Raw genomic sequence first — 21,569 nt, forward strand, 5'->3', positions numbered from 1 at the left:
ATAGTCCCCTCACTTCACTCACACACATCGCGAGTCTGGGATTCTTCAACTGATATTTAACAGCTTTATGCAAAATGGGAAACTGAGGACAAGAGAAACAGAAGTGACCTAGTGAGTCACATGACATTTAGCATGACATCACAGACATTGTCACTCCTGAGGAGGAGGTGAGTGCGCTGGGAATCGGGCGACTGCTTGCTTAGGTAGGGGTGTGCATTAAGGATACAAGTTAAACCTGATGGCTTTACTACAGTTTTCCCTGCTAAGGAAATAAAATCGTAGAATCAGAAGAAAGTTAGAATTGTTACAGAACTGCTCTTATTCGCAGTTATAAAAAGGAACTGTACATGCCCCAGCCGACTGAAATGCTAACTGTAGGGTTTATTTTTGGAAAAGTACTTTTCATCTTGTAAAACTTTAATGACCTTTGAGTGACAGGGAAGTTCCGAGTGGTTTCAACTGGCAGAGGCAGAGGCAGAAGTGCAGGCCAGGGCCTTCCTGCTCACAGGGACAGGTAGGGTTGCTCCACCTGATAGTCAGAGGGAGCAGCGGGTCTCCACTGTATGGGGGCTGCTTAGTTAACAAGTAGGCTATGCAGTCTTTTTGTCTTCTCCATCTCTGAGCTGAGGGCAGGACAAAGGCAACCAGACCTCTGGATGACACTGCTAATATTAACATCTAACTTCAGGACAGTTCTGTCCCATTTATTGTCTCTTTTAGAATTTGAAATGAGCAGAGATTTCCTTCCATTTGGGGCTAATACAAAATGATCATACATCTGATCATCTAACATGAGGCTTAGTGCAGGGCCCCTCAAACTTGAAGGTTTGTTAAACACAGGTTCCGATTCTATGGATCAGAGTGGGGTGAGATTCTGCCCAGCAGTCTAGCTTCCAGGAAATGTTGAGGTTGCTGGTCCAAAGAACGCGCTTTGAGGAGCTTGGAAATACTCAGGATAGGAGAAGGGGAGGCGCTAGGAAGGAGATCCGGTCTCCCCTTCACGTTGAGGCTCTCTCCTAGCTCAGGATGATAATCCAAGTCTTGCCTAGGGAGGGCACCAGGTCCACTGTGGCTGACCCTGCAGAAAGATCCCAGGAGGAGGATGGGTACATTCTTTTGTGAGAGTAGATGACAGTGCCAACATTCATTGCTCTTAGATGGCTGCTCTGGGTCTTCATTTTCCTGGGCTTCCACCACTGTACCTGCTGGAGGCTGGAGGAGGTGAGCCTGAGACCAGAGAGTGTTGGTAAAATGAAACTCTCTAGACGCATGAAACCAGCAAATTATCAGTTGTGTGTTTGCTCTGAGATGGTGATAGGTTAAACAAGCCAGAGAGAAAGCAACTGATACTAACTCATTTCAAGATTTCTCCTCGGTGCAGACTGTTGTTGTTGTTCAGTGCCGTGGACTAGTTGTTGTTGTTGTTGTTAAGTGCCGTCGAGTCGGTTCCGACCCATAGCGACCCTGCACAGGGTTTCCGAGGGTGTAAATCTTTACGGGAGTAGAAAGCCTCATCTTTCTCCCGCGGAGCGGCTGGTAGTTTCGAACCGCTGACCTTAAGGTTCGCAGCCCGATTTGTAACCACTATGCTACCAGAGCTCCTTGGACTAGTTACCGACTCATAATGACCCTGTGTAGGGTTTCTGAGGAGCAGTGGGTGGATTTGAACTATCGACCTTGTGGTTTGCCGTCCAGGGCTGAACCTGCAGAGCCACACCAGGAGTCCAGCAGTTTGCAGATTAGATGGAGGGAAATTAAGCCATTTTGGCCAGAGTTCCTGGCACACAGATGGTGTCACAGTCGGGACTGCTCCCTCCTGTTTCTGACATGGAGGTGACGAGGGCTTCCTGGCTCTGTGGGATGGCAACAGATGTTGTTTGGTTCCAGCAGCTGAGCAAGAGCCTCGTCTACCATGTAAACATGTCATCTGCTCTGCTGGCTCTCTGGCTCTTAGGCCTTTGAACATGTGTCTTGTTACAGGTCCACCTTTCTATATTTTAGGTTAAGCTTAATACTGGGGCTGTGTGGAACCCCTAAACCTTACTGTGCCTACTCTTTATGCAGACCTGGAGAAGGTCCTAGACACACAGTAGGTGGGAACCAGATTCTACAACATCTGGGTCAGGATGCTTGGGTCTGCGAATTCCACTCTGAAACTCAGACATGCTAGGAGGGCATTCATTCACATGGAAGGGTCGGTTCTCATTTTAAAATACCTCCCATTCAGGAATGGCTCCACCTAATTCTAAGGAGTCCTTGTGGTATTGTGAGTTAGGCATATCCGAAAGGTTGGTTCAAACCCACCAGACACTCTGAGGGAGAAAGAGAAGGCTGTCGGTTCCCTTAGAGATTTACAGTCTTGGGAATCCTACAGGGTTGCTATGGGTTGGAATCGACTGAATGGCAGTGAGTTTGGTTTCGGTTTGCCACCTAATTCTGAGCAGGAGCTAGGGCAGTGCTGTATTACTAAAGATTCTTTCTAAATAATTTTGGGTAGTGACAGAGGTAGTTTTTAAAATTAGAATGCAAATTTAAAAAAAAGAGAAAAGAACATTCTCCAACTGATGAAAGAGCAAAACACCTTAATTTATTTTAAATTAGAGATATGAATGAGCAGGAATAGACTAGTCCAATCATGCATATTGCTACTTCTTCTTGAAATAAGAAAAATAACTAAGCCACATGCATTTTATGGAATGTCACTTTTTTTTTTTTAAGCTGTAAGCAACACTTGGGAGTCCTGGTATGGTGCTGTGGGTTAATGCACTGGACTGCAAAGTTGCTTTGAACCTCAAGGTCAGTGGTTCAAGCTCACCTACTGCTCCTTGGCAACCCTATGCAGGTTCGCTATGGGTCAGAATCAACTCTACGGCACTTAACAGCAAAAACAACAATAACAAGCAACATTTGATCTTCTCGCCAAAAACAAGAGTTTCAAGAAATGTTGCTAGGTACAGGGAAGAAGTTTAAGTCTGTAGGAGGAAAAGCTCTACCTTGTCTAAAGGTAGACCAGGTAGTAGGTATGACCAAGAGTGGATATTACTGATAGCTACAAACTTCCCAATGTCCAGCTCCCTGTGTGGTATCTAACAGCAAAAAATGTGGATAGCCTTTTGTTCCAAATGGAATGCTTTTTTGGGAGCTGCATCCCCACTGGACTGAGTGGGCTGTGGGTCTGTCATCATGTCCTGGAAACTTTATGTGTGTCAAAGTAGAACTGTGTTCCATGGGGCTTTCAGTGGCTGCTTTTTTGAGAATAAATTTGCCAGGGCTTTCTTTTAAGGCTCCTCTGGGTGAACCTGAACCTCCAGTCTAACCATCTGCAATACCCAGGAACTCCAGAAGACCTGATTATGCCTTATTCTTTGTTGTGTGTGCCAAAAACCCAGCAACAACCCTCTGAAGAACAAACATGTGGGGAAGGCAAATTTACTGCCTACAATGGTAGGTTCTATTCACCTGCTGGCCAGCGTGGCCCTGCCAGAGATTTTTATGGACAATAACTAGCATTCCTTGAGAAGTTATTTTTACCAGGCACTTTCTGGTATCTCATCTCACTTAATCCCCACTCTAGTAGAGAGGATGGCACTGTTTTATTATTCCAATTATGAGAAAATAAAAACTCAGAGATGTGAAGCTGTTTTGTTATTCTTTTTTTTTTTTTTTTTTCTGTGAGAGCCAGGTTTCAAAATCATGTTAACTCTCAGATTCACATCCTTTCTATTGGCCTTTGCTGGATGACTGGAAGGTAGTGGTTCCTTGCATTCATGTGCTGCCTGTGGTCCACAAAAGTATGGGGCAGCTCATCTGCATGATAGATGTTCTTCCTCCCCCATAGAAGTAACACAGAAATGACTACACTGAAAGATGGGCCATTCGGACGCATTTTCAAATTTGATAATGAGTTTGATAATGCGTGAGGGTTTTAAAGACAAAAGCCACCACTCCTATTATGACATGAGATGTGTGGTTGGGGTGGGGGAGTCTGGAAAGATCATAACTTGACTGTGCCAAGAGAAGGTATTCCTTCTACAGTGCACACAGCTGAGCCTCTGTGATTCACCCAGTTTATTGAGCTTTTACTGTGTGCCAGACTCAACGAGGCATGGGGGATTAGACAAGAAATGTGCAGATGCAGTCCTTATTGGGCACAAAGCTGGCTTACACATGGAAATGTAAAAGCTGTAGATGGCACACAAACTAAGCCTCCGGGACATTGGAGAAGACTTAGTGCTAGGGCTTATGTTTCTTCTTGAGCGTTGTACTGCTTTATGCTAGCGAGATAAGAACAGGACAGGGATGAAGAGCCCAGATCTAGCTCTTATGCTTTTCCTTCAAGCACAGTACACGTTTCTATTTGGAGAAGCTGTTCTCTATTCCAAGTAGCCGGTCTTTTAATCATTAACTATTAGGTGCCACTCATAACAATTTACTAGCGACAGTCATTTCCAATACAGAGATGTTGTTGTTGTTGTGTGTTGTTGAGTCAGTTCCAACTCACAGCGGCCATGTATAGGGTTCCCAAGGCTTTAAATCTTTGCAGGAACAGAAAGCCCTATGTTTCTCCCATGGTGCAGATGGTGAGCTCAAACCACGAACAGAGATAGGGATCACAAAACCTCCACTACATTGTAAGCGAACTCTAATACATTCTTTCAACTTTTCCCCCCCAGAATAAAAGCTGATTAACATCCAAGTAGCTAGTCAGGGCCTCTCCCACTACCCACTACACACAGCCTAACAAAGGCTGAAGGGGAGGTGGGGTTCTTCTGGCAAAGTTACTGGTCTGAGAGGATGATCAGTACCCTTTCTATTGAGAACTTCAGTCAATTACAATCACAACTGCACTGCTGAGATGACAACTCATATTCCTTTGTTGTTGTGAGCATTGAGTCAGTTCTGACTCATAGTGACCCTGCATAGGATTTCCAAGGAGCTGCTGGTAGATTTGAACCATGAACCCAAAAGGAGCAATTTTCACAAAAATGTACTACTAACTCATTCTCGAAAGATGTTCTCTATGGTAACAGGCAAGTCGCTGGAGCTTTAGTGATTGGTGGCTCTGTGAAGCTGACATGTGGGCATGAGATTAAGGACTTTGCTCTTGAAGACAAGTGGCCACCCTCCGAAGCTGAGAAAAGATTGTGTAGGGTGGTCCATCAATGAGAACCTCCTGGTAATGGACCAGGACAGAAACCACTCAGGACAGAAACCACTCAGTGGGATTCTGATCTGACTGGATTGAAGAGCTCCTCTAGCACTTGAACTGCTAACTGCAAGGTCAGCAGTTCAAACCCACCATCCACTCATCAGAAACCCTATACAGGATTGCTATGAGTCAGAACCAACTCGATGGCACTGAACAACAGCAACATCATACAAAAGTGTAATGTTGTTTCTCAAGCATCTGCTACTTGTATGGCTAACCACACAAATTAAAAAAATAAATGTACACTGGATGGCTTATTCATTTATGTATACTGGAAGTTTTTAATCTAGAAAAATGGCATATATTAGGCATTTTCAAATAGTACATATTAGATGTTTGTGTCAGACTTTGATATAAATAGAAAATGAAGAGATTTGGGGAAATAATGGGAATAGGAATGTTTAAGTATGTAGAGTTATTAAGAGTGGTCACAAGAGAAAATCTTATTGGATGAATGAAGTTAAATTCACCCTCCAAACATTTGCTGAGTATCAGTATTGTGTCCACACTGAGATGGGAAATGGTGGCAACATAAAAGTACAAGTGATGTGTACCCTCCAGGAATTTGTAATCCAAGACACTCACATGTTAGTGAAACACTCACTTATTAGTTACGGTCTCCTCATATTGAGTCCTGGTGTGGCACTGTGGGTTAGTTAATGCGCTGGACTTCAACATCGGTTTTGAACTACAAGGGTGGTGGTTCAAACTCATCAGCCACTCCTTGGAAACCCAGGGTCACTACGGGTTGGAATTGACTTGATGGCACTTAACAACAATAACTCCTCATATTAAATATTTGTTATTTTTGTCTTAGGATGTGTTTGTAGTGTTTTTCTCTGTTAAATCCACCACTGAAAATTTCAGTATTTCATGCTGAAAGCTTTATGAGGCATTCATCCATTCATTCAACAAATGTCTAATTGAATACCTTTGTATTACATGATTTTTCACTGCCCCCTATGTGATTTTTCAACTTCTTTGGTAATAATAATAATCATTCCTGTCCTAGAACATTATTAGTGATAATAAACATGCTTCTACACCCATTATCTCTTTTGCTCCTTTCAGGGATTCTCTGAGGTTGGCAGGGCAGGTATTATTGCAGATGATGATATGAAGAAAGGTGAAGTGTGCAAAGTCACATAGTCAGCATGTAAAATAAAGGAAGCTCCTTATTTTGACTCCTTTTCAAGCACTTTTCTATATATTACAAAATTGCTGCTGCTATTACAAGCTATCATTGACCTAGGGTTTTGAAACAGTGGCAGGCGAAGTATTTTGTATAAATCATCTCATTTAAAAACTTACAATGCCTACTTACAAGGAAACCAAGACTTAGGACAGTTAACTGGCTCAATGTTGAACATCTCGGAATGGAAGAAGTGAAATCTGAACCATTGCTCTATGCTATTTACCATTACGGGAAACCATGTGTCCTTATAGATGAGAACATAGGATGAGAAATGTTCAAGTTCTCCCTGGCAGGATCAACTTGCCCACTGTGCCCAGGGCCCGTGATATTTGTAAGTGCCCATAAAATATGTTTTAATTTTAAATTATTTTAAAGTCAGAAGGAAACAGCCAGATAAACAAGTGTGATAATATGTAATAATGAATCCAGTCTGGTTTATATTTGTCTTAATACAAATGCGATCATATAATAAAAATTTTAATATTGTTTTTAATTGAGCAAGAGTCTATGAAAGTAGGCATCGTTGGAGTGGTGGCACAGCTGTTTCCTCCGCATTCTGTGTTGAAAAAAGTGATTTCTAGCCATCCCCCTGCAAAATGCCTTTGTTTAGCAAATCACACAAAAATCCAGCAGAAATCGTGAAAACTCTGAAAGACAACTTGGCAATTTTGGAAAAACAAGACAAAAAGACAGACAAGGCCTCAGAAGAAGTATCAAAATCACTGCAAGCAATGAAAGAAATTCTGTGTGGCACCAATGACAAGGAGCCACCAACAGAAGCAGTGGCTCAGCTAGCTCAAGAACTCTACAGTAGTGGGCTGCTGGTGACTCTGATTGCTGACCTGCAACTGATAGACTTCGAAGGAAAGAAAGATGTGACCCAGATATTTAACAACATCCTAAGAAGACAGATCGGCACTCGGAGTCCTACTGTGGAGTACATCAGCGCTCACCCTCATATCCTGTTTATGCTTCTCAAAGGATATGAAGCCCCACAGATTGCCTTACGTTGTGGAATAATGCTGAGAGAATATATTCGACATGAGCCACTTGCCAAAATCATCCTCTTTTCTAATCAATTCAGAGATTTCTTTAAGTATGTGGAGTTGTCAACATTTGATATTGCTTCAGATGCCTTTGCTACATTTAAGGATTTACTAACCAGACATAAAGTGTTGGTAGCAGACTTCTTAGAACAAAATTATGACACTATTTTTGAAGATTATGAGAAATTGCTTCAGTCTGAGAATTATGTGACTAAGAGACAATCATTAAAGCTGCTAGGTGAACTGATCCTGGACCGACACAACTTTGCCATTATGACCAAGTACATCAGCAAACCTGAGAACCTGAAACTGATGATGAACCTTCTTCAAGATAAAAGCCCCAACATTCAGTTTGAGGCCTTTCATGTCTTTAAGGTAAAATGAAAGCTAGAGAAAGAAGGTTTGTTTTTGTTTTTTTCTAGTTTCAAGCAATAACATTTTACTAAGACCTTTTCTTTATACTTGAGAAATAAATAAAATTGTGTTGTGTGGTTTAGTTGAAAAAAAAAAAAAAAAAAAGAGTCTATGAAAGTAAAAAGCCAGGGCCTATGAAAGTCAAAATGTGGCCCTGCTTCCTTACCCCTTTCTGAACAGGTAAGGGAGTGATTTCCTTGTGTCTGTTTCTACCTCCAAATCTCTCTAGCTGGCCTGGAGGTACACACCCACCCTCGCTGGCCCCCAAGACCACTTCAACCTACTGCTGTCATCACCCAAAGGGCAGGTGACAAGACCCGACTCCATTCTCACTCTGGGCTGCCTCCTGACTTGTGATTTTCTCTGTGACTGGGAGAGACTTTGTGCTGGCTGGGGCTGGAGGGCCACTTTCTTGGGGACTGGCACCAATTTCTTCTACCTTCTACTGTCTATTCTGGCCTCCTGCTTGGCTCTGATTTTGATGAGTGGAGAATTTGAAGAAAGCTATTCTTTATCCCACTGATGGGTTGTTTTGTTAGCGATGGGAGGTGTGATATTGAGACCTGGTGGTGGTGATGTGCCGTGGAGTCAGTACCAACTCATAGTGACCCTGTGCAGGGTTTCCGAGGCTGTAAATCTTTATGGGAGCAAAAAGCCTCATCTTTCTCTTGCGGAACGGCTGGTAATTTAGAACTGCTAACCTTGCGGTTCACAGCTCCATTCATAACCACTACGCTACCAGAGCTCCTTGATATTGGGACCTAGAAGGCGCAATATTCGAATTTTCAGGAGCTGGGTGAACATGGGTGTGCACTTTTGGCCAAAACACTGCTCTTCTGTAAAGTCTGTCAGCTTCCTCTACTATGAGAGCTTTCACTTTTCTCACCAAATCAATTCAGAACAATGCATTTCATGCCTTTGTAGCTGGGCTGTAACTCAGGTAGATAAGATAGAATTTTAAAATGTGCCCTTAAAATAGCCAAGCTTCAAAAGCTCATTTAAATGAATATGATGTTTATTAGAGTTAGAAAATATAAATGTGCAATAACTAAATCTAAAAACAAAACAAAATAAACACATCTTACACTAAAATCCAAACTCCATGACCTTGTGATGATTATTTCACTGATCAATGACAGGAATATTGGTTATGTTTATATTATTCATTTCAAAGAACTGGACAGAAATCCTTCTGTGAACTCTCATGCCATGCTTGTGCAGTAAAGGATGGAAGGAAGATACCAGGCAAACAATGTTGGAATATATCAAGAACAGGAATGAGGTCATTGCTCTGCTGCTGTGACCTAGAAAACAACAGTAGTGATGCCATCTTCATTTGACACAAAAGAAAAAGAGACTTTGGAATGGGGATGGAGGCATGGTTCAAGGGCATACCCTGTCTACCGTGGGATAACATTGCACTTGAAATTGGAGGATTTATAGAGCTTTATACACTGAAGTCCCAAAGCAAAATTCTGACCTGACTCACTAGTTAGACTCACTGTGAGTTACCTTTTACAAAGGTTTCTTTTTGGATGACAGGCTCATTCAAATATGAGCAGACTTCAGAAAATTCATAGAGAAATTCCATTATCTTTTCATTCTATTCTATGAGCTTCTTGAAGCCCCCCTTGAAATTTAAGTCTAAACATATTTTAGCAACAAGAAAATCTCTTACCCATAGCTCTAAGACATGTTCAACACAGTACCGCACAGAACAAAAGTAAGAATGTTTTCCTATACACTGAGTGAACACCCACATTTGGGCCTACTTGACTTCTCATCCCAAGCCATATGCTTCACAATAAGGCATTTAGTAGTGATATCATAATTAGGTGTGAATTGTGTAGATAGAGTCCTGGTGATAAACACTGGACTTCAAAGTTGGTTTGAACTACCAGCAACTCCTCAGAAACTCTACACAGTGTTATTATGAGTGGGAAACAACTTGAAGCCTTAACAACAATAGCAACAACAGTTGTGTAGACAGAATGATGTCTAGCATGGAAGAAAATTCAGAGGGCTGCAAATGTAAGAGCAACTGACTAACATCTTGAGGGCATCCAGTACTCACTCATTCATTAATTCATTCTTCATTATTTGTTAAGCTCCTACTACATGCCAGACTGAGTGCTGGTGGTGGTGGTATGCCATGGAGTTGGTTCTGACTCATAGTGATGATCCTACATAGGGTTTCTGAGGCTGTAAATCTTTACAAGAGCAGAAAGCCTCATCTTTTTCCCATGGAACAGAGGGCAGTTTCAAACTGCTGACCTTGAGGTTAACAGCCCGACTCATAACCACTATGCTACCAGAGCTCCTTAGACAGATTACTTACTATGTGTAGTTATATAGAGTCTGTTGTTGTTGTTAAATGCTGTCGAGTTGGTTTCTACCCATAGCAAGCTTGTATAGGGTTTCTGAGGCCGGTGAGTTCGAACCACTGATCTTATGGTTCAAACTGACTTTGCAGTCCAGCACATCACAGAGATAGAGAAATTTCCAGGGACTCAAAGTTGAAAGGTACGGTACCTGTTGTCAAAGAGCACATGCTATAGAGCAGTGTGGAATATCGAGCAGGCACATTTGGATGCTGTGAACAGAGCACAGAACAAGGACATCAAGCACAGACTGGGGCTATGGGGGCCACTTCCTTAAAAAGGTGATGCTGTATTCCAATCAGTTTCTGAGCCTGTAATTAATTGATTTGAAACCCCTCTTTTAAACCATACTTTCCTTTCTGCTTTAGAGCATTAAAATAAATGAAAATAGATGAGAAATGTGCTTTGCTTTCAAAAACAATTCATAAAGTGCTAGGAGCAGCAGGTAAGTGTGTTTGCAGGCAGCAGACCCACTTCTCAGAAAATCCCTGCCGATGAGTCCTGACAGGTCCAAAAACGCTATCCTGACAAAAGGATATTTCCCAACGAATTATTCTGTGGTAATGTGTTCCAACAGGCGGAATACAATGACAAGAATACTCTATAAGTCTTTTGTTTAAACTTCTTAACTCTCAAAACAAGTGTTTCTGGGATAAAAAGCATGATATATTTTGTGGGTCCTGGAATGCACTGATGGGTTAAGAGTTGAGCTGCTCATCACAAGGTTGGTGGTTCAAACACACCAGCCACTGCTCAGGAGAACAATGATTTGCCATCTCTTAAGGAGAGTCCTGGTGTGGCCCTGTGGGTTAATGCGCCAGACAGCAAAGCTGTCTGAACTGCAAGGTCAGAGGTTCTAGCTCATCAGCTGCTGTTCGGAAACCTTATACAGGATCGCTTTGGGTCGGAATCCACTCGAAGGCACTTCACAACAACAACAATAAGGAGCAGCTCTACTCTGCCCTATGGGGTCACTAGGAATTGGAATTCACTGGAGGGTGGGTGAATGCCTACATATTTGTGATGCAAAGGTCTTAGGAGAAATTTAAATTGGGTTATTATTGTACCTGAGGTAGAAACAAGTCTTTGGCATTGCAACTATGCTTAAAGGATGGGTTCCTATCTTCTAGGTTTTGCTTCATCAACTTTTCTTACAGGATACTTAATTGAACATGGAGCCTTTTGGAGTGGGTTATGTTTCTGTTTTCCAGTGGGGTCCTGGTGTGGCACTATAGGATAAACACTCGACCCCAAGGTCAGTTTGAACCTCAAGGTTGGTTGTTCAAATTCACCAGCAGCTCCTTGGTTGCTATGAGTTGGAACAGACTGGACGACACTTAACAACAACAACATTCTCGGTATTAACTAGACCACAGTTAAGCATGCGAAGGTTGATGGAAGCGTGTTCCAGAGCATCCCCATGCAGGTTTCACCATGAAAACGGTTTTGTTATTTGTATTTATATTATAATGTTCAGCTTTGCTGTTGTTAAGTGCTGTAGAGTCTGCCTTACCCAGGATTTTTCCATTACTGATGGGAAAACATGTTTTGCCCAATGGTTTCTCTGTTACTGATACCTCTTTGCTGTTCTCATGCTCACCTTCTGAATGTAAAAATGCTCAGGGTTGACATGGATAATTAATCCAATAAAAATTTATTAACTGGCCACAAGGTGGCAGGTGTTATGCCAGGAGCTGGGGATGTGGTGGTGCCTTTAGGGACCTGACAGCCAAGCATAAGAAGAGGATGTTGTCACATAGATTAACAAATTATTAGAACTAGTGCTCAGGACCATGAAGGAAAGGGACAAGGTAAAACCAACGAAGGAGATGGCTTGGGGAGGTCAGTGAATGCTTCCCTGAGGAGGTGACATTAGAGTAGAACAGGATAGAGTCCTGATGTGGCACTGTGGTACAAGCACTGGACGTCAGGGTCGGTTTGAACAGCAAGTTTGGAGGTTCAAACCCAACATCCACTCCTCAAAAACCATACACAGGGTCCCAATGAGTTGGAACCAACTCGATGGCACTTAACAACAACAACAAAGATAAAGAAGAAGTAGCTAATTGAAGAGGAGAAAGACAAGTAGTTTATACAAATGGAATCAGATATGCAAAAGGTAGAAAAAAGAGTTGCGTAAGGCAAAAGTTTTTAAGAAAGAAGACCTTTTATAATTATAGGATTCTGTGGGTGCCTCTTACATTTAAGCAACTCAAAAAAGGTGGTCACCAACATGTATTAAGAGTCCTGGTGTGGTGCTGTGGGTTAATACACTGGACTGCAAAGTTGGTTTGAACCACAAGGTTGGCAGTTCAAGCTCACCAGTCACTCCTCGGAAACCCTATACAGGGTTACTATGAGTCAGAACCGACTTAACAACACTTAACAACAATAACAACAATATTTATTAATTGGTTATTATATATTATTATTATTATGGTTATAATCTAAGTGATTTAATAATAATTGGTAATAATATATAATCATTGTTGTTTGTTGTGTTGTATGCTATTGAGTTGGTTCTGATTCATAGCAACCCAAGCCATGGTATTTTCAACAGCCTTATATGCATGTGAAAGCTGGACAATGAATATGAAAGACCATAGAAGAATTGATGCATTTGAGTCATGGTGCTGGAGGAAAATATTAAAAGTACCATGGACTGATGAAGAACTAACAAATCTGTGTTGGAAGAAGTACAACCAAAAGCTCTTTAGAAGCCAGGATGGCAAGACTTCGTCTCTCATACTTCGGACATATTGTCAGGAGGGACCAGCTCCTGGAGAAGGACATCTTGCTTGCTGAAGTGGAGGGTCACTGAAATAGAGGAAGACCCCAATTAGATGGACTGACACAGTGGGAGCAGCATTAGGCTCAAGCGTAGCCATGGTTACAAGGCTGGTCCTGGACAGGTTAGGGTTTCGTTCTATTGTGCATAAGTCGGAAACGACTGGATGGCACCTAACAGCAAAATAGGATTTCCAAAGAACAGCTGGTGAGTTTGAACTGACAAAATGGCGGTTAGCAGTCCAGTGCTTTTCCTACAGCGTCACACCAGGACTCCAATACATAATCATTATAGTGAATAATCATATGGAAAAAGCTTAACAATATACTATTTCACTTATAATCTGCATAGGTTAACTATGCCCTTAAAGTTCAAGGGAGAACTTCAGTCTTTTTTAAAGAGAATTGAGAACAACAATAAGGTGGAGAGAACTGGGGTTGCTTGGAGCAGAGTATTTTTATGGTTAGCAGACAGGTATTTGGGGTCTTAGGATAGAACTTTAGCCTTTAGGGGCCAAGCAGTGGGTAATTGTTGTCTATAGAGATGGGCATGGTGTCCTGGTGTGGTGTTGGCGGATAAAGCACTGTACCACAAGGTTGCTTTCAACCAAAGGTCAGTGGTTCAAACTCACCAGCTACTCCTTGGAAACCCTATTGTTGTTGTTGTTAAGTGTTGTGGAATTGGTTCTGACTCATAGCGACCCTGCGTAAGATTTCCAAGGAGCAGCTGGTGAACTTGAACCACTGATCTTGTGGTTCAAATTGACTTTGCAGTGCAGTGCATTAACCCACAGCACCACACCAGGACTCCTGCAAACCTTACACAGGGTGGCTATGAGTTGGAACCAACGTGATGGCACTTGACAACAACAACAATGACAAAGGAAAAGACAGGGCCAAAGTGCTCAGAGATCAGGGGGCTTGTTGCAAAAATTCTGGGAATTGACTATGTACTTCTTTGCCAGAAGAGTGGCAATGGATGGAGGAGACCAGTAGAAACAGGTGGGAGACACTGGAGGTGCACTTGGCCAGGGAGCCAGTTTGGGGGTGGGGTGGGGAGATGATGAGTTAGTTGGTGATTTTGAATTTGTAGTGTCAGCATGCCAAATACATTTCTTAAGTATTTAAGGTCAGTTCTGATTCTTTCTCACACCCATTTCGTTACACCAAACAGAATCCCTTCTGTGAGATTTAATTAAAGCACTGTTCTAATAGAGCCTGAACCATCAGCAGTTCCTATTCAATTACAAATGCTCTTGAAGAAACATCAGATGGTTAGTCAAGTTGTGCAATGAAACAAGAGAAAGAACTGGGAATGACTCCATATAACATGCTATATATAGAATTCTATTACATTTATCTCCTTTCTTTCTGGTATTTTCCATATCTGTATTGGTAAATTACATGTCCGGACACATCCACGTTCACAGAAAGCAACAAAAACCTCCTTTGTCAGATTCTTGATCATGAGCTCAAAGCTCACTCTTCTGATGCAGGCATACTGAGGGTAATATATATTCTTGTTGACCCTAATGGAAACTCAATAAATTATTTACACCTTTTCTACAGCAAGCAGAAGGGTGTCTACTAAAGGAACTTACAGTGCTTTGCTTTGGCTTTTGTTTCCTGTTTTTAAAAACCAGAAGGCATAAAGGTAAGAAATTATCTTCAGAATAAATCTGCTTTGGAGATATAAAAGATGGGCTTTTGAATGAAATAGGTTCATATTTTCATATAGCCACTAGCGCATGGTTTCCTTGGTAAGTAAGGTCAACAACTTAACACTTCAATCCACATGGTCATTACCCACATAATGAATTTTGTATTATTTATGTATTATATCCAGTCATATTTATGTATTATATACAGCCATAATACCTATGACTGACTCTTAGGGGGCCAACACCCCAGGCGTGGTGTTGACATGGACACTCCACCCATAGACATGCCTCTGGAGCTGAGGAGGGACTCACATCCCCTTTGGCCAGCAAGAAGGAGATGCTACCCAGATAAGCGTACAATTAGTCATGCTATTATCACACGTGGGCAGTCTGCCACGTGAACTCTGTCACTGTCTCACAGGTGAGAGGTCATGCAGGGAACTGTGACTTCCCATGAAAGGAAGAGTCTTCAGGGCACAGATGGCAGCTCTCAAAGTCTCCGCCACTACGATGGCAGAGACATGGAGCACCCATGTGGGTGGGCTAGGAAACGGATACAACAGCCTGGCGTTTTGTTTTTTTTCCAGATGCATTGATTGACTTGGGTTTTTGGAGAAATAATCTGTTGCGAATTCTGAAATCCATTAAGAGATACAAAAGCCTAATAAAAATTCCACTAATTCAAAATTTGTTATAATTTTGACAGGCCCAAGCTGGGTTGGCTTATTTTTGCTTGGTAAACTCATCCTTAATAGTGTAAAATTAATAGTGCAAACCAGATTGCAAAGAGAGTGTTTAAGATACTTAAAGGACAAATTGTTTTCAGCACTGACAAGCCCTGTAGGAGTGCTGTTTACATAGAAACAAATGACATGCTGCTTATTAACCACTGAAATTTATTAATTAAATCCCATCTTCCCTACTAGACAACACTGGGTTGGCTGAATTTGAGTTATTGTATGTTTTTTTTTTGAGGGGAAGAAAACTGTACTTCTTAACATTCTGCTGTAATTAAAAAATGAAATCAAACAGAACGCAACCCCTTGGAATAGTACAAGAAGCATGGATTTTGGAATCAGAAAAATCTGGATTTGTGTCACAGTTTTTCCATTGGCCACCTTTGTGATGCTGAACAGGTAGTTTAATCCCTCCTTCGGAATTTTAGTTTTCTCACAAGGAAAGTGAGGATTATATACTAAACTTTTTGGAGAAATTAATAATCTGACCAAAACTTAATGAGTAAATTTAACTCAGTTCTTACTGAAATTCGATTGTTCTTTGTATTCATCTGCCTGCCTGAGGAACCTGTTTGCTTCCCAGACAATCTGCTGTCCCCTGACTATGTTAATTGTTAGAAGATGCAGATAACTATGGGAATGTTTTCTCTAAGGTACAGTCAGGATGTAAAAGAAACACAACCCCAAGAAGGAGGTTTTAACACAGATACATTGGTGTTAAAATGGCTTTACGAAACATTCCTTTCAGGATAAGTATATAGAAACAAAATCTCAAAATCTGACTCATATCTAAAAGTTTCTCAGGCAATCAAGACGGTTTCACTTGAGCAAGCAGTTTCTAGTAAAGAGTCTTGATGTTAATTCCTATCACCAGCTACAGCTCTAAAGACAGTTTTACATCAATTTAGACATTTTTATAATCTGTCTTGAAAAGAATACATTGTAAGCATTTTGTGATTTTGACTATAAATTGTGTCACCCACTTAAATATATGACAGGGCTTCAGAAAGTTTGTGGAATAATTCCATTATATTTTAATTCAATTTTCCCACAAACTTTTGAACGCTCATATGTTTAAGCATTTATATATTACTAGAAGCCAAGCCTCTCTTTTGTGACCTCAAGCAAAACTAACCACACCAGGACTCCTAAATCAATTGTTGTTAAGTGCCATCGAGTTGGTTGGTTCCAACTCGTAGAGCCCCTGTATAGTACTCGGAAACCCTGTACAGGGTCGCTATGGGTCGGAACCGACTCGATGGCACTTAACAACAACAATAGTATTTCCGAGGAGTGGCTGGTGGGTTTGAACTGCGAAAGTGTGGAGACTCTTGTCCTTGTTAACGTTAGTGTTAAATCCAACAATTTAAGATTTATGAAAGGAAAAGATTCTTAATGAAAATGCTATTTAAAAACGAATACAGATACAACTTCCGGCGCTTCCCTGACTAGGCAGCACAGTCTAGGAGCAGAGGTCTCTAGGACCATCAGCGGAGAAGAGCCGAGAGAGGGACCCTACCTACCCAGAGAAGCAGAGATGCCTGAGATAGAGACACAGACGATGACGTGGAGTGATGAAGCGGCTGGGGACTTTGGATCCAGAGAGGGAGAGGGATTATGGGCTGAAGACTGCCCGGGGGAGGGGGGACAGTAGGGGGCAGGCTTCTAGGGTACACCCTTTGGTCCGCTGATGATGCTTGGAGGGGATTGGAACCATGGCAATGAAATGATATGCGATGGAATGAATGTAAAACTAAAGTTCTCTCATGTAAACTATCATATAATCCACAATAAAACATTAAAAACAAACAAACAAACAAAAACTAATACACCTTGTTTAATACAAACATTTTGGAAATGGTCATATGTTTTAAAATCTTAACAAGAATTACAGTTTTTATAGGACGTGTCAATGCCCAAACCAGATCTGGTCCTTCCCACATTCTACTATAGTAACACACCCTTGGCACCTAACAGTGGAGCTTGAGTGCTCTTGAGGGCACATCACAGCGGGGCTGCACCCATCCTGGAGCTCTTAGGCTCTTTGGGTGGAGCTGGAGCTACCTCTGAAAGAATAGCAACTAAGAGGAGATTTAAATGTCATGGATGGATCAAATTTTTGTTTTTTACCAAAAGCACATTACAACCAATGACATTATAATGGTTGGAAAGATCCAGAAAAATAACAGCTGTGTATATTTGATCACTTAGATTTGTTTCCACTGGGTGACATTAGCAAATGTTTGGGAGGTCAGCATTTATAAGTGGACTCTGTTGAGACAAGACAAGCACTTAGAGCTGAAAAGCAAGAAAAGTCTCTCCCCTCATGATGTATCTTATTATTGTGAGGATAATAAAGTGATGGGACACAGGGAAGAACTCTTCTGTGTTCTCTTGGCTGCCAGAGATAGGCTTAATGTATAGATTTTTCTAAACTAGACAATTCATTCCTAACATAAACTAACAACATTTTTGTGAGTTGTTACTGTATGTCTCCGACATTCTATAAGGCACTTTGTTTGTTGTTGCTAAGAGTATTCGAACTGCTGACCCTGTGGTTAGCAGCCCAGCTCATCATCTACCATGTTACCAGTATGACTGCAAAACCATTACTCTTTTTTTAAACAAAAATAACAAAATGTTGAAAACTGTTCCTTCTCAATATATCTTCTATCTAGGTCTATATATTCCTGAAGGAGTCATCTCTCTGACTCTTCTCTGTTGGTTAAGGTAAGGACTGTAGGATAAGGACTCTGTTGTAGGATAAGGACTAGACTGTGAAACACAAGGTCAGCAGTTCAAACCCAACAGCAGCTCCTTGGAAACCCTATACAGGGTCATTATGAGTCAGAACCAAATCGACAGTACTTACAATAACAACAACCCTTTTCCAAAGAATTCTGCCATTTAGATTCTCTCCGTTTATATCATATAAAAATGAGTTTTGGCATTATCAAGGGATTCAAATCATGCTCCTTTGACACATTCCTTGAGTGTGGGGGACGAGAAGATGTTGGAAGGGGCAAGACCAGGACTGTAGGGTAGATGTGGTAAGGTTTCCCAATAAAATTGTTGTAGGACAGCTCTTGCTACCCTGGGAGGATGAGTGGGTACAATGACATGATGGAAAACAATTTCTTGATGCAGCTTTCCTGATCTCTTGATCAATTTCCTCAAAACTTCTTTAGGCCTCTTTGGTTGTTCTTTGTCTTCTGAAAACAGCTGCTATATATAACCTTCTGAGATGACCTCTCTTCCTTGAATTTAAGTGGCCTAGTAGATCCTCTATGAAATACCTGGTTTGGTTGAAGGTTGAAGGCACCTTAACAGAGTAAGTGAATTACTGAGAGAACTTATTTATAGTCATCCACTGATTGCAGAGATACGTTTAGGCATGTTTTGTTTGGAATAAACCTTATGCATCTACGAATGGGAACCCTAGTAGCAATACTTGTAAATTATCTCTTCTATATTAGGGCCAATAAAGAAATTGTTGTATTGACCCATTGGTGACCAAATACGAAAATGATTTAAAATCTCCAAGGAGCCAATAGAACTCCTGGTATGGTGCTGTAGGATCAACATTGGAGTATGAACCACAGGTCAGCAGTTCAAACCTACCTGTTGCTCCTTGGAAGCCCTATACAGGGTTGCTATGAGTCAGAGCCAACTCAAAGGCACTTACAACAACAACAACAACGAGTCCATATGGAAGATTTTTAATGGACCCTAACATGTAGTCATTGCTCTATTATTAAAGCTTCTCTATACCGGGATTCCTGGTGTGGCGCTGTGGGTTAATGTGCCAGACTGCAAAGCCGTTTGAACTGCAAGGTCAGTGGTTCAAGCTCACCAGCTGCTCCTTGAAGTCCTATACAGGGTCGCTATGGGTCGGAATCGACTCAACGGCACTTAACAACAACAACAACAACATACTGTCCTAGTGTGGCGCTGTGGGTTAGTGCACTGGGCTTCAAAGTCAGTTTGAACTGCAAGGTTGGTGGTTCAAGCTTACCAGCTGCTCCTCGGCAACCCTATACAGGGTCGCTATGGGTCAGAGTTGACTCGACGGCACTTAACAACAACAACAACATACTATCCTAGTGTGGTGCTGTGGGTAAATGCACTGGGCTGCAAAGTCAGTTTGAACTGCAAGGTTGGTGGTTCAAGCTCACCAGCTGCTCCTTAGAAACCCTATACAGGATCACTATCGGTCGGAATCGACTCAACAACACTTGACAACAACAGCAACAACAATACTGTCTAAACCAATGACGAAGGGATTGAATTCTACCAATTTCTTTAGTTTGAAATTGATCAAACATGCAACCAAGATGTATTGATCATTACTAGTGATTAGAATTCTAAAAGTGCAAACAAAGAGGGAGGATCAGTAGTTGCAAAATATGGTCTTGGTGATAGAAATGAAGCTGGAAGTTACATGACAGAATTTTGCAGGACAAATGACTTATTTATGACAAATACGCTTTTCAGCCACATAAACATTAACTGTACACGTGGACTTTGTCAGATGGAATATACAGGGATCAAATTGACCACATCTGTGGGAATAGATGATGGAGAAGGTCAATATCATCAGCCAAAACAAGGCCATGACTGACTGTGGAACAGACCATCAAATGTTCACATGCAAGTTAAGGGTCAAACTGAAGAAAAGTGAAATATTCTACAAAGGTCAAAATGGGACCTTGATTATATCCCATCTGAATTTAGAGACCATCTAAGAATAGATTGACACACTGAATTAATGAAGACCAAATGAGTTGTGGGATGAAACCAAGACCATCATACATGAAGAAACAAAAGGTCATTAAAAAGACAGGAAAGAAAGAAAAGACCAAGACTGATGTCAGAAGAAATTGGAAATTTGCTCTTGAGCATAGAGAAGCTAAAGCAACTGAAAGAAACGAGGAAGTAAAAAAACGGAATAGAAGATTTCAAAGTATGGTATGAGAAGACAAAGTATTATATTGAAATGTACAAAGACCTGGCATGCAAAAACCAAAAGGGAAGAATCTACTTAGCATTTCTACTTCTATTACTACATCCATTTCTTTCTAATTCTCAAATAGAAAGAAGTGAAGACAAAGTTGAAGGTTTGGGTTGCAATATTGAAAGATTCTACGGGCAAAATAAGGAGCTCTGGTAGCGTAGTGGTTACGAATCGGGCTGTGAACCGCAAGGTCAGCAGTTGGAAACTACCAGCTGCTATGCGGGAGAAAGATGAGGCTTTCTGCTCCCGTAAAGATTTACAGCCTCGGAGACCCTGTTCAGGGTCGCTATGGTTCGGAACCGACTCAACGGCACTTAACAACAAAAATGGGCAAAATATTGAGTGATGCAGGAAGAATCAAAAGAAGACGGAAGGGACACACAAAGTTGCCGTACCAAAAAAGAATTGTTTAACATTCAACTATTTCAAAAGGAAGCATAAGACCAAGAAACAAAGATATTGAAGACAGAAGTCTGAGCTACACTGAAGGCATCAGTGAAAACAAGGTTCTAGGAATTGACAAAATACCAATTGAGATATTTCAATAAACTGATGCAGTACTGGGAGCCCTCAGTAGTCTTTGCAAAGAAACCAGGAACACAGTTACCAGGCCAACAGACTGAAATAGATCCAAATTTGTGCCGATTCTAAATAAAGGTAACCCAACAAAATATGAAAATTATTGAATAATATCATTAATATCACATGTAAGAAAAATGTTGCTAAAGGTAATCCAAAAACAAATACATCAACTGGGACTGCCGGAAATTCAAGCTAGATTGCAGAAGCGAAAGTAGAAAAAGGGATACCAGTACTGATATCAGATGGATCTTGTTTGAAAGCAGAGAATACCAAAAAGATGTTTCCTCGGGTTTTATTGTCTATGTAAAGCCATTCAACGTTGTGAATCATAACAAACTATAACACTGTAAAGAAGCAGAATTCTAGAACACTTGTTCTCATGAGGAATCTGTACATAGACCAAGAGGCAGCTGTTTGTACAGAACCAGGGGATATATGTGTGTCAGGTTTGTATCCTTTCCTCATATCTATTTATTTTGTATGCTGAGCAAATAATCTGAGAAACTGGCTTATATGAAGAATTTGGCATTAGGATTAGAGGAA

At 41.2% G+C, this 21,569-nt stretch overlaps 2 protein-coding genes across 2 annotated transcripts in view; one reads left to right on the top strand and one right to left on the bottom strand.

The window, feature by feature from the left end:
* KCNB2 (potassium voltage-gated channel, Shab-related subfamily, member 2) overlaps positions 1–21,569 on the bottom strand; it is a 596,051-nt gene that overhangs the window by 113,717 nt on the left and 460,765 nt on the right. The gene's annotated exons all lie outside the window — the stretch shown is intronic.
* Positions 6,962–7,834, top strand: LOC102815165 (calcium-binding protein 39-like). Its single transcript, XM_006860068.1, has one exon. It carries the CDS (start codon positions 7,001–7,003, stop codon positions 7,832–7,834), a length of 834 nt encoding a protein of 277 aa, XP_006860130.1. The 5' UTR covers positions 6,962–7,000.

Source organism: Chrysochloris asiatica, unplaced genomic scaffold, assembly GCF_000296735.1.
Source record: "Chrysochloris asiatica unplaced genomic scaffold, ChrAsi1.0 scaffold00036, whole genome shotgun sequence".
NCBI classification, from domain to species: domain Eukaryota; kingdom Metazoa; phylum Chordata; class Mammalia; order Afrosoricida; family Chrysochloridae; genus Chrysochloris; species Chrysochloris asiatica.

Coding starts and splice junctions, on each gene's coding strand:
- LOC102815165 (XM_006860068.1), top strand. CDS start 7,001: ATGCCTTTGTTTAGCAAATCACACAAAAATCCAGCAGAAATCGTGAAA.